Genomic DNA, 13165 nt, shown 5'->3' on the forward strand with positions numbered 1-13165 from the left:
CCCATCATTTCTCCTCCTAGTGATATCACAAAGAGTAGCCAAAGTGGGGTGGGGGGCATTTCATCCTGAAGGTCTTGCAAAGCCCCATCTGCCAAAGGAATAGGGGCCTGTATGCAGAGCTGAAAAAAAAATGAATCTTTAAGGGAAATTGGACTTTGCGGGGAGGGAAGGTCCTCAATTACATTCCCTGGAACCTCATCCCAAACTGGGGTCAGCAATCTCCAAGACTCCGACCCTGCCATTCTCTTGCTGTGTGACTTTGAACAAGTCATTCAGCTGCTCTGAGCTCCTGTCTCCTGATCTACACAGTGTGTACAATGATGGCTGTCTCATGAAGATGTGTTGAGGGGCATGTGCGGTCCTGCACGAGGAGCATTTAGCACGGGTGTGGCATGTGAGAAGAGCTGAGTAATGGGCACTGTCATTGTAACCATAATCACTGTTGTCACTGTCAGGCGCACACTGGAGAGAAGCTCTGGGGTTTTCTCCTCCCTTGGGCAGCACGAGCAGCAACAAGCCCGTAAGGAGGGTATGGACTCCTGGTCAGCTCTGTCATGGCCCTGGCCAGCCTGGGGCCCCCTTGGCTCCTGACCGGGAGGAGCTGACTCCCAGGAAATCCGTTTCCTATTGGTCTGTGGAGTGAGCCCCTACCTTTGGAGCTGGCTAGTCTCAAGCAGAAGCCAGGCCTAACCCTGTGTGCACACTCTGCCCGCAGTGCTGGACGTGAACGATGAGACGCCCACCTTCTTCCCTGCTGTGTACAATGTCTCCGTGTCCGAGGACGTGCCCCGGGATTTCCGAGTGGTCTGGCTCAACTGCACCGACAACGACATAGGCCTCAATGCGGAGCTCAGCTACTTCATCACAGGTCCGCCGCTGCCGGCACCCCCTTCCAGATGTGCAGCCCACCGGGGGTGGGGCAGGAGAGGGGGGAAGAGGCCCACATCAGCCACCAGGATTTAGTCCCAGGCTCACAGTCCATCCACAGCTTGCTGCAGCCAAGGTGGCCTCCCAGACCTCAGCCTCCCCTTTCCAGATCCTTTCCCTCCTTCCCCTCCATGGAGGGGCCCAGCACCCTCAGGCCAGCTCCTCACAGTTTGTTCCTCAAGACTACCTTGGAAAGGCTCAGCTATTAAGATGCCCCCATGGGACCAGCCATGGTTCAGCCCCCAGCACTACACATGTCTTAGTTCCTCCCCAATCCCCCAGGAGCCACATTGTGTTCCTTGTAGACGATGCTTCAGATACTGGAGAGCAGATACTGGAGGCTTAGGGGCAGGAGGCTTTCCCCAGGGGCAAAGCATGTCAGCACAAGGGAGCATGTGGCAGTGGCCCCCAGGATAACTTCCCAGCACCCTGAAGTAGCCAGTTCCTGCTTACCCGAGAGCCTTTCCAGCCCTAGGATTCTTGGATTTTAATGTCGCACATTCTGAGAGGAGCTGTGCAGTACCCTGATAGAAGCTGGTCCAAAACCAACGCAGTGGCACCCTCTGCTGTCCAGGACACCACACTGCCCGTCAGCTAGCAGGGGGAGGGTCTCCACAGTTCTGATGGAGTCCTTTCCTGGCTTCCGTCTATCTCAGCAAAAAGACCCTCACACTTCTTACCTGTCCCAGAACTCAGGAAGACTCAGTAACCCCGTCTCCTGTCCACCTGCCCCTACTTTACAGTCTGTGGAGCCTCCAGGTATCCCCACTCAGCCCAAGGTGAGGGGCCTGGCGAATGCCCAGCCAACCCCAAAATCCTTGGCCACATGTAAAAACCCCAGCCCAGGCTAACTGCTCAGGTACTTCTACAGGACAGACAGGTGGCAGCGTGGCGAAGGGCGCAGGCTGGGAAATTAGACTATCGCGTTAGAGTCCTACACTCCGACTAGGCGCCTGTAACCCAGGGTAACACACATAACCTCACTAAAGGACCCTTTTCCTTCTCTGTGGAAACAGTGACAGTATGCATGAAATGAAATGGTCCACGTGAAGTGCCTGGTACACAGTGGGCACTCAATGAATAATATTAGACCTTTATGATTTCAGGCATTCAGCACCCCCACCTAAGCCCACTGTGGGGACAGAGCCAGGGGTACAGTTTCCAGGCTCTTGGCCTCACGTGGAAAGGTGCTGGCTCATGTAGTAAATGGCCATCAACTGTGATTGCATGGCCATCAGCTGTGGCTTGTTGGCTGTCAGTTGTGACCAGTGAGCCATTGGCCACTAATATAACTGCTGTGGCTACGCTAGCAGCAAATGGGGCTAGCAAGAAGATGGTGGCTGAGCTAGCAAGAGCGGATTGCAGTTAGCACGGTGGATTGCAGCTAGCAAGTGAGGTTGGTTGGCAGAGAGAAATAGTTGTGGAGGGTGTGGCTCCTGCTTCCTGTGTCTCCCACCCGGCCGCCAGCGAGAATATAGTGGTATGACTCCCCTATCTATGGCTCCATGGGTGTTCCTTTTTGGCCTCACCATGTCCTGCATTCTTATGTGGGGAGTGGGAGCTGAGACCTGCAGGCCGCCCCACACGACACCCACACAGGCCACAACCTCATCAGAGCCCCCCAAAACCCTGTTCTCAGGGAGGGCTGAATGGGCAGCGCAGCCATTCATTGCTAGAACACCCCTGGAGTGTCCCAGGTCAGAAGTAGAGTTAGGTGCCACCTCTCTTTCCTTGGCCAGGAGCCGTTTTCTGACTGCAGCTTCATTCTCTTTTGCCCACAGGTGGAAATGTGGATGGGAAGTTCAGTGTTGGCTACCGCGATGCCGTTGTGAGAACAGTGGTAGGCCTGGACCGGGAGACCACGGCTGCATACACGCTCATCCTCGAGGCCATCGGTACGCCCCAGCCCTCCCTGCACACACAACGTAGTTGTTCTGGGCAGAGTTCACATGAGGCACCCTCCCAGGGGCCAGCTGGGCCCAACCCCAGCAGCCAGGCTCTGAGCCAAAGGCTCTGCCCTAATGCCAGTGGGGAAAGGGGAACCAGACAAAACATGGTGGGGGTGGGGGGTAATCAAGGAAGACTTCTTGGAGGAAGTGGTATCAGAGAGTCTCTTTGGATCAATTAGGACTCTTAGCCACAAATTTTAAAATAAAATAAACTGACTTCAACAATATAGGTGAGCTCTGATTAGTTCCATCTGCCCCAGTGCCTGTCCCTGAATCCCTTGTCATGGTCCGGAGGGTGAGATGTGCAGGTGAGTTAGGCCTAAATTACATGCCTGTCCCTGGAGTTAGGGCAGGGGGGTGTGGAGGCGGTGGAGCTGTCAGACCCACTTAGAACCCAGGCCTCAGAGTTAGGAAGGGAGGGAGCTCAGAGAGACCTTCAGGGCATGGAATTGCCTAAGAGAGCAGGATGGTGCTGATGGGCGGAAATGAGGCAGGACCATCGTCTCCTTGAGGGCCAAGTGAGGTTTCAATATGTGGAGAAGCAGGGAGGGCATTTCAGGCAGAGAAACCAGCCCATGCAAAGGCCTGGAGGTGGAAAAGAGCTGTGTGTGTGTGTGAGCGCATCTGTCTGTTTGTCTGTCTGCCCGTCCATCCGTCTGTCTGTCCATCCATCGGTCCCTCCCTCCCCGGCTGCTGGCCCATGGTGTGGTGGACATTGGGGAGGGGAGGCTGTGATCAAGTAGGGCTGGCTTGTGGAGGCCTAAATGCCAGACTGGAAGTTTGGTCTTTGGTTTCCAGGCAGCAGGAGCCCTTAGGGCTCCAGAAGGGAAGAAGGGTGTGACGAGGCCTGTGTCCCCTACATCGCCTTGGGCCTCCCAGGAGCACCCAGTTCCTTGTTTGCAGCGAGCACTGGGTGGAAAAGGAATGCGCTCTCTGCCTCACTCTTTCCAGCCAGCAGTCTCTCCCCAGCCCGCCCACGCCCACATGCATCTTCCCTCTGCCCTGCTCTTCTCCCATCCTGGGGCAGCCAGACCCCCCTCTGGAGACCCGTCGTCTCCCTCTGAGTCCAGCCTTCTCATCAAGCTCTGGCTAACAGGAGGGGAGGGTGCAGTCATGCTCAGACGCTCTGTGGGGCCTGCCAGCTCCACTGTCCCCAGCCAGGGCAGCTAGGCAGGACCCCTAGGGCAGGGGGATGTTGGTCCTGGGGAGACTTAAGAGGACAGCATGACTCAGGATAGGCAACTGCACCCACGCATGTGGTCATCTGGCCTGGGGAAGAAAGACAGAGTCTACTGGTCTTCAGCCAACTCCAGCTGCCTGGACTCCTCCCTGGGGTGACTGTCCTTGCCTGGACGTGCAGTGCTGGGCACAGCTCCTTCTTCCAGGGAGGACAGCCCAACACTGCCCCTTGGGCTGAGTCTCCTCCCCAGCCCTGGAAGGGTCCTCCCCCGGCTACCACAGGCTTTGACATTAAGCAGGGCCCGCATCTCTGAGTCCAGAAGACCCACGCCCCATCCGTCCTTCGCACATGTTTGTTACACCCATCTCGTGCTTCATAAAGAAGGACAATTTGTTGTGAACACTTAAAAATCAGGAGATTTTATTTAAAACACCTATGTTCAATTTCTCTTAAGAAAGCAGAAGGCCTGTTGTCACTGGGCCCACATCCTGCCTGTCCACTGTGGGTGGGAGCAGAGGACAGGCTGCCCCTGGAGGTGGGCCTGCCCAGGTGGCCACCCAGGGATCTTACCCACCTGGCCCTCACAGCATTTGGGTTTGTAATCTCAGGATCTCTCTGATTCCTAGGGCTGCTGTAACAAATGATCACAACCTTGATGGCTTAAAAGAATAGAAATGTATTTTCTCATGGCTCTGGAGGCCAGAAGTGAAATTCCGGTGTCAGCAGGGCCACCGTCCCTCCAAAGGCTCTATAGGAGAATCCTTCCTTGACTCTTCCAGGTTCTGGTGGCTCTAAGTGTTCTTGGCTTGTGGCGCAGGACTGGACTCCAACCTCTTCCTCTGGTCTTCTCTTCTCTGTGTCAAATCTCCCCTCTGCCTTTCTCTTATAAGGGCCCTTGTCATCGGAGTTGTGGCTCACCCAGATAATCCAGCACACATCATCTCAAGATCCTTAACTTAATTACATCTTCAAAGACCCTTTTTCCCAATAAGTTTACATACACAAGTTCCCAAGGATTTGACGTGGGCATTCAACCCACTTCCTGCCTCAGTTCCCTCCTCTGTAAAATAGCGCCTATTTCATCGGCTTGTTGTGAGAACGAATGAGCTCAAAGTGCCTGGGACATATTAATATTGTTAGTGTTATTCCTAATCTGAAAAGGAAAACAGCCACCCCTGCAAAGGCCCGAGGGGCTGGGGTGAACGGGGCCTGTGGCTGGGGAAGTCACCCCTCGGGCAGCTGCTAACAGCCCATGTTCCATCACCTCCCGCAGACAATGGCCCCGTAGGCAAGCGCCGCACAGGCACGGCCACCGTGTTCATCACTGTCCTGGATGTGAATGACAACCGGCCCATCTTTCTGCAAAGCAGCTATGAGGCCAGCGTCCCTGAGGATATCCCTGAGGGCCACAGCATCGTGCAGGTAAGGCGGCCGCGGGCGGCCCCCTGGCGCAGCTAGTGGGCTGGAGGCAGGCCGAGCCACACTCAGGTCTGAGTGCACATGCGCAGCGGCATCGTGGCAGGGAGGGATGGAAACAGGAGAGGCCACAGCTGCCACTCCAAAAGTAGCCAGTGCTGTGGGGAAAAGGGGCCCCAGGCCTCTCCTCCCTCCTGGGGAGAACAGGCCTCCAGGTTACATAGCCGAGGACAGGGCCCTGACTCCCCAAAAAGCAGAAGGAATGCCTTGGCCCTCCTCTTCTCCCTCCCTCCCTCCCCCACAGCCCTCGCCTGTCCCCCACCTCACCCAGAAGGGCCTTTCAGAGCAGGGAGATGGCAATGTCACATTTTCCCGGAAAGGAGTTAAGGAGAGAGCCAGGGCCCAGTGAGGCCCAGAACAGAGCGGCTTTCATGGGGCCGTTGGCCGAAGCTCCCCTTTTAGGAAGTAAACAGACACAAGAAGAAAGGGAGCAGACGCAGAGGGAGAGCAGAGAGGACCTGAAAATGAGGCTCGGATGCCCTCCCCCAGCACCGGGAGGCCTCAGTTGCTGGCTGGGGAGGGAGGCCAGGAATGAATTACCCTCTTCAGCTGCAAGGGTTTCCGACCTGGAGGCTGGGCCAAACACAGCAAATCTAGGCCTGTCCTCTAGGGCATGCTCCGGTCTTGGGAGGCTGGGAGCATGTGTATCACCCTGCCTCAGGACCAGGGAGGGGGCAGGAAAGGGGCTCGGGGCAGGAGACTAACACCCAGAGGCACCAAGAGTCCAGGAAGCCATGGGCATTTGCAAGGTCTGGGGCTGGTTCCTGGAGGAAGGAGGAGGTTCTCTCCCTCTGGGCCTCCGCTCCTGGGCTTGGAGAGCCCTAGCCTGATACCTTCCATCCAGGTCCACTGACAGGTCTCCTGGGACCAGCCTGGGAACATACCTCGTGGTATGGCCAGACCTTTGAGAGCCCCCATCCTCATCGCCAGCCTTTCCTTCTCCTTCAGGCCTCAGGGCAGCCTTACCCATCACCCCTAGTGTCCAGGAAAAGAACACCTAGGTCCAAGCAGGGCACCTGGCCAGGGCATGACATGGATGACTGACTGTGGGCAGAATTCATCCCGGGATGTCTCAGGGAGGCCCTGGGGGAGGGAACCAGGAAGAGGTTAAAAAGCTGGAAGGGAAGGGGTATCAGCCCTTCGGGAGGTGGCCTGCCCTATTTTCTAAACCTGAGGGATTTGTTTCTATTACACAACACTACCCAGGCAGACATCCTAGAGCCAACCCATGAGTGACATAAGGCAGCCCTGATTCTCCCCATTTCTCAGAGAAATTCCGGACCTAGTAGCTTCTCCGAGGCCCTGGAAGTACGTTTCTGGCCAAGTGGGACTCACTGTCTGGTGTCAGATTGACCTGGAAGGAAGGCGCTGTGGGCTTCTCCAGCAGGACCTGCTTGCAGAGAGAGCATCTCTCTAGGGGCATCTGAGGGACGAAGAGGGCTTCCCAGGACTCCTTAGGCTTTGGGGGAGGGGGGGCAGTGCACCCATACTGGGCCTCCTTTCACTCAGTAAACAGACGCTCATACTTCCATGCTCTAGCTGGTAAGGCAGAGTAAGGGGTTGGACGCAGTCTCGCCTTCTGCAAGCTCCTGGGATCATAGGAGGAGGAGACAGACCAAGGTGGCCAACACGCCAAGAGGGAGTGATCCCAGTCTCCTTCCCAGAGGTGCTATGAATAGGGGTGGTTCCAAGCAGGAGGTGGCTTTCAGCTGGAAGGCAAAGAGGGCTTCACTGGGGGGGGGGGGGGGGGATGGGTGCCTTGTGAAGCAGAAGGCATAGCCAGGGGAGGACACGTAGTTCAGTTTGTCTGGTGTCTTGGGTCAAGATGAGGCTAGAGATAGTTCGGAGGCAGCTCCCAGAGGTCACTGAATGCCAGATGGAGGAGCTCTGGCTTTATCCAGCCAGCAGTAGGGAGCCAGTAGTGGTTTTGTTGCTGGAAAGTGGTGAAACGAGAGCTCTGTCTTTAAGAAGACCTGGCCGGCTGCACTATGGGCCACAGCAGGGTTGGGTGGACAGCCCCGTGGCAGAGCACAGGGTGGCCCCAACCAGCTGACTCTCTGGGGCAGGAGCTAGGCCGCTCGGACACCCTCTGCCTATTCTCCAAATGTGGGACCCAACCAAAGTATAGCACACCGGCCTTGTGAGGAGAGGCTGAGGATTAGGGATCCCGAGAAGCCCACCCTGGCGTGGGGTTGCTTCAACAGGTAGTCAGTCAATGAAGCAATCACCAAAAGACAGCACACCTAGTGTGGTCCAGCCCTGAGGTCCCACAGCTGTCCTGGAGAGGTCTGGACTCTCCTACCCGAAGGGCGGCTGCCCCTTTCCCTAAATGAAGGCAGGAAGCCACTGTGGTGTGGCCTCAGATCCAGCTGGCATCACCTCCAGCTGCTGGCAGAGCATCCTGCCAGTCTGACACAACGCCAGTCCTGGCTTCTGCAAGGAGCTTCTAATGCTTTATCAGGCCCTTCCTAAGCCACCCTGACATGGGTGCACTGAAGGGGGACCACCAAGATGACAAGGGCGAGGCAGTCTCGAGAGCCTCACCTGCCCCTTCTCCCAGCAGGCACCTTATCCACCAGGGTGCCGGCTGCTCCCACGGATTACTGGATGAGTGCTGGCAGGGCCCAGGACATTCGAGGAGAGGAGTTTCTGGGTTCTCTTCTGCCTTGGGCCCTGCGTTGGCTCAGAGGGCAGAACAGTACGTTGCCCTCAGTGTGGGCTGAGTGTTTTTGCTTGGCTGTAGGGAAACTTTGGCCATTTGGCAACTCACAGTAGAATCCAAGCTGGGTTTTGGCATTGGAGCATGGGCAGGGCTTCTGCTAGGAAGCAGGGACACTGTTTCCTGGGCATGAGAGGTGCCTGATTGCCAGAGGTGTACTCCGGGGAGCCAGGTTGTACAGCTCAGAGCCACGGACCACAGCTCCAAATGGCTGCAGGTTCTCCACAATTGATCCAGCAATCTTTCAGCAGGTAGCAGCTACAATGTCTGCAGAGAGGAAGATACTCTTCCAGGGATGGTCTCTGAGAAAGGCCCTGGGCCTGGGCACCACTGGGGGTTAGCATATGTCCTCCTGCAGCCTGTGTGCCATGCTGTGTCTGAGAGAGGAGCCTTGTGGGTAGATCCCAGATGGGGGGGACACCCCATCACATCTCGGTAGATTCTGTGCAGTCCCAGCCATAGTTGTCATCGTGGTCTGGCAGGGGGTGTGGAGGAGACGGCCGGCCACGGCGGAAGCTATGCAGGGAGCAGCGCAGGGAGCCCAGGCGTTTCCAGAGCCTGAGCTGGGGCTCACTGGAGCTCACGGGGTGATGGGGCATGCACTCGCGAGCCTGGCGCCTCGGGTCCAGTGAGGTCGGTTTGCAGAGGGTCATGAACAGCAGGCAGGTGGCCAGCAGAAGGAAGATGCAGGCCAGAGCAATGAGCACTGGGAGAGGGCCAGCTGCCGCCAAGGGACTCCCTGGAGTGACAGGAGCTGTGAGGAAGCTGAGGGGGCTGGGGCCCTCTGTACTCATGGCTCCTGCAACAGGAATGGGACAGACGCTCAGAGGCAAATCAGCTGGACCCAGGGCTGGGGAGGGAAGGGGACACTGATGGGAATGGGCATTGCTAAACAAGCTGCAGGTGGCATCACGGCCATTTTACAGTGAGGCCCACAGAGGTGACAAGTCTGAGGTCACACAGTGAATAAGCAATGGAGCTGGGCCTGAACTCATCCTCCTGCTGTCCCTCCCTTCCAGGCCGCCCGAGCTGGAGACAGAAGAGTAATGCCTTCCAGCATTTTAAACGCAGTCTTCATGAATTACAATAGAATTTTAGACCTGAGAACTTGGGATGTAAGACCAGCTCTGTCCGTATGTTGCTCTATGACCAGGAATGAGCCATGGATTACGAAGCTCCTGCCCCTGACAAAGACCCTAGCAATTACCTGATGCAAGGCTACAAACTGGGCCCACAGTGTGTTTCACTTGGTCCTTACAGTGGGTTTTTTGTTTTGTTTTGTTTTTATCAATTTGTGGCTATTTTAAAAACCACAAACAAACAAACAAAACTAGAGTTTTCCTATAAATATCTGAATGTATGATGTCTCTTGAAATTTTAGAATTTCAACAATGGCAACCTGGGACCACTTGGGCCTGGCACCCAGTGGCTGGGTCTGAGCAGCAGCTGCCCCACAGGTTCACTGCACACCTTATGTCACCTCCCTGGCCTTATGGCCATTCCTGTTGGCGTTTCCCGAGAAAGTCCAACCTGCTGCCCGCGTAAGGGAAGGCCAAGCCCAAAGCCATGCTGCAAGCCAGTGGCCAAGCAAAGGCCATAACTAGGTTTCCTGAGTCCTGGCCCCATGGCCTTGCCACCCCTCTGGCTCCCAACCCTCTCCTGGGCTCCCTGAGCTGCTCTGAGACCGAAGGAAAATAACCCGCAGAGAACAGTGTAGTTGACAAGGTGGGGTTCAAACCCCCCCACACACACCAGTCACCTGTTACCACATAAGAGCATCCCATGAGAGGGAACATGGCACGTGGTCCTCTCAGATCAGCTAAGTGTTTGGTTACAAATAAAAATGCTCACAGAGCCCAGCCAGTGGATAAGGTAGATAACGTGTGACAGAAGAGGGCAGGTGAGCAGGTCTCCTCTCAAGGACGTGGAGGTGGCTCAGCCAGGCAGATGGAATCCCAGAGTGCACACCACTGTGGTCAGCTCTTCCAGTTTCCCAAAAGAAGCCAGAAATCTGGATTTTTAGGCAAACTTGCTGATTTTAAATGTTGGCAACTAATTCAAATTTGGTTAAGGGGAGTAGGGCAGAGGAGGGGCGGGGGGGAACACTGCAAAGACCAAACAAACTTGATTCCAAAAAATTCAAAATGAATTTTCAAATATTTAAAACACTAAAACAAGCCAAAGAAAACGCATGAGCAGGCTACATCCAGCTTTGCCGGCCAGCATGTGATCCTAGCCCAGCATAGGACTGGAAATCCCAAAGAAGGTCCAATAATGATCATTTCTTTCTCTTTGACCTTGGAGACTTGCATGAGACTGGCTAGCAGATTAGTCTAACTCACAGTCAGGAGTTTCTGTAGGAGGAAGGGCTTCAAGTCACACCAGGCTCTGCAGGTGGCTAGAGAGTCCCATGTCAGCAGGCAGAGGGGAGTGGAGAGGGGGCCACCCCGTCCCCCCTCCTGAGTTCCTGTCCCCACCCCAGGCACTCACCGTCAGCCGCAGGACCTAACTCCTGGCTCTCTGCTCCCTGCTTCCTTCCTGCCTGCATCCTTGCCCTGTGCCCAACCGACTTAGGGCATCCAGTGCACCCCACCCCACCTCCCACCCACACCCTAGCACCACTCCTTCCAGCATTTCCAGGCAGAACACGACCCCTCCCAGCTGGAAACTCTGATGACCGTCTAGCTGCCCAGGGCTTCTGCCTTGCGGGCATCCCCTAGAGAGCGCTCTGGCTGAGCAGCCATACGTGGGTTGGCCCTTCCTTGAATCTGAGCAGGGAGGAGGGATGGGGTGTGCCTACGGCCATCTCCCACAGGGAGAAAACTGGCTGTCCCTCTAGCCTACACTTGGCTTTGCTTGGCTGGGAGTAAAAAAAGGGCAGTCTGAAGCGGGAGAACTCTCAATCCTGCTAGTCCCACTGTTATTTCGGAGCTTTCACACGGATCTGGAGACCTTATCAGGCTAGCCGTGCAAATTCCTGGCTTCAGTCCTTGGGGAAGCACTTTAATAAAAAGATAAGTGAGGCCGGCCCAGTGGCTCGGGCGGTTGGAGCTCCGTGCTCCTGACTCCGAGGGCTGCCGGTTCGATTCCCACATAGGCCGGTGGGCTCTCAGCCACAGGGTTGCCAGTTCGGTTTCTCGAGTCCCGCAAGGGATGGTGGGCTCTGCCCCCTGCAACTAGGATTGAACACAGCACCTTGAGCTGAGCTGCCTTCCGGATGGCTCAGTTGTTGGTTGGAGCGCGGGCTGTCAACCACAAGGTTGCCAGTTCAATTCCTCGACTCCAGCAAGGGATGGTGGGCAGCGCCCCCTGCAACTAGGGTTGAACACGGCACCTTGAGCTGAGCTGCCGCTGGGCTCCCAGACGGCTCAGTTGGTTGGAGCATGTTCTCTCAACCACAAGGTTGCCGGTTTGACTCCTGCAAGGGATGGTGGGCTGTGCCCCCTGCAACTAGCAACGGCAACTGGACCTGGAGCTGAGGTGTGCCCTCCACAACTAAGACTGAAAGAACAACAACTTGAAGCTGAACAGCACCCTCCACAACTAAGATTGAAAGGACAACAACTTGACTTGGAAAAAAGTCCTGGGGTGCACACTGTTCCCCAATGGAGTCCTGTTCCCCTCCCCCAATAAAATCTTTAAAAAAAAAAAAAAAAAGATAAGTGAGACTGTAATTAGCATCTGAGTAGTTCCCTCAGAAGCAAGAGATTCCAAAGTGCTTGAAAACTTCAAGCCACCCTCCCTGGAACACATGCAAGGCCGGGGAGGCCCCCGTGGTGCCCCCTCTGACCAGCCAAGCCGGCTGGTTCTGGGGAAAGGAGGCCTCCACCAGACCAAGGCTGGGAATCACCTTTAGGGCAGGTGAAGTCTCTTCCATACCACCGGAGTCCAGGGCACACCGGCAGGCCCTGCTCTGACATATAATAGCTCAGCGAGCTTAATCTAGAAGTTTCTTTCTTGCCTCAGCGCTCCATAGAGCAGGGCCTATGAGCAGAGGGACTGACCTCAGAGCACGTCTTGCTGCATGGCCTCAGGCTAGCCACCACCCCTCACTGGGCCTTGTTTCCACCCTCTACATAAGCAGAGGGATTCCCCAGGTCTGAGCATACCCTCACGTCTTCCGCCAGAGTACCCCAGCAAGATTCTGGCCCCACTTTCCTCACCAGGCCTTCTCCTGCAGTCCCCCCAGCACTGACCTGAGAGCCAGCCCTCAGCAGTCCTAAGCTGGGTGGAAGTTCTTCTCAGCTGTCCAAAGGAGGCCCGAGGAGCACTGGATGCCACCCTGACCCCAACTTGCCCTGGACTCTGCGGTGCCCTGCGTCCCTCAGTCAGCCAGGCTGGCCCAAGTAGCTTGTCTCCCTTCACTCTCCTGCTAGACCTGGCTTTGTCTGGAAGACTTTGGGCCCTGCCTTGGGGGAGGGGACACCCAAGAGAGTAGGGATGGCAACTAGGTTGGGATGAGGGAGAGGGGAGCTGTGGTCCGGAGTCTTCCCACGGCCTTATCCCAGCCTGTCTCCTTGGAGCCCTCTCGAGGGGCAGAGGCGATGGGGGAATGCAGGGGGGAGGGTTTCAATGCCTCTGCACCCCCCGTGGCTCTTACCTTCCCCTGTTGGACATTTGAATGGTACAGTCGGGTGGGCGGCAGCCAGTGGGTCGCTATTCAGTGCCTGCCAGCGTCCAGGTTACCGGGGAGAGGGGCTCCCACAAGGAGGGGAACAGGCAGAGAGATGGGCCATAGTAGCCCCTGAGGCCCCTCCTCCCTTCCTGGTCCCTGGGCCCTTCATCTTCCAGGCTTCTCCCTCAACTTCCCAGAAATGTACTTTCCCTTTGAACGTGTCTGGCTACAAAAGTGAGGGGTGAGAGGCATTTTCAAAGGTCAAAGGGATCACAGGGCAGAAAGCCTAGGATTGAAGG

At 56.1% G+C, this 13165-nt stretch overlaps 2 protein-coding genes across 3 annotated transcripts in view; one reads left to right on the plus strand and one right to left on the minus strand.

The window, feature by feature from the left end:
- The window catches only part of LOC141572941 (cadherin-23), a 314361-nt gene that overhangs the window by 291877 nt on the left and 9319 nt on the right, over positions 1-13165 (plus strand). Inside the window, exons 25-27 of the mRNA XM_074339566.1 lie at positions 716-868; positions 2709-2822; positions 5330-5478. Coding sequence (XP_074195667.1) covers positions 716-868; positions 2709-2822; positions 5330-5478 — 416 coding nt within the window. The remainder of the gene's footprint in view (positions 1-715; positions 869-2708; positions 2823-5329; positions 5479-13165) is intronic.
- On the minus strand, positions 5811-12820 carry LG07H10orf105 (linkage group 07 C10orf105 homolog). Of its 2 annotated transcripts, none has more exons than XM_074339560.1 (2): positions 12448-12820; positions 5811-9050 (listed from the first exon to the last, which is right to left on the minus strand). In XM_074339560.1, the coding sequence occupies exon 2, from the start codon at positions 9043-9045 to the stop codon at positions 8677-8679; it is 369 nt and encodes a 122-aa protein (XP_074195661.1). In that variant the 5' UTR covers positions 9046-9050; positions 12448-12820; the 3' UTR covers positions 5811-8676. The 2 variants fall into 2 exon arrangements, with proteins under 2 accessions (XP_074195661.1, XP_074195660.1); XM_074339559.1 differs by lacking the exon at positions 12448-12820 and adding an exon at positions 10742-11690.

This window comes from Rhinolophus sinicus, linkage group LG07, assembly GCF_036562045.2.
Source record: "Rhinolophus sinicus isolate RSC01 linkage group LG07, ASM3656204v1, whole genome shotgun sequence".
NCBI classification, from domain to species: Eukaryota; Metazoa; Chordata; class Mammalia; order Chiroptera; family Rhinolophidae; genus Rhinolophus; species Rhinolophus sinicus.

Bases quoted from the DNA above. Each gene is read 5' to 3' on its own strand.
- LG07H10orf105 (XM_074339559.1), bottom strand. From the start codon at position 10,964: ATGCCCGCAAGGCAGAAGCCCTGGGCAGCTAGACGGTCATCAGAGTTT. The intron at 9,051-10,741 runs GTGAGTGCCTGG...TTCCTGTTGCAG, and splicing joins GTTAGGTCCTGCGGCTGACG to GAGCCATGAGTACAGAGGGC.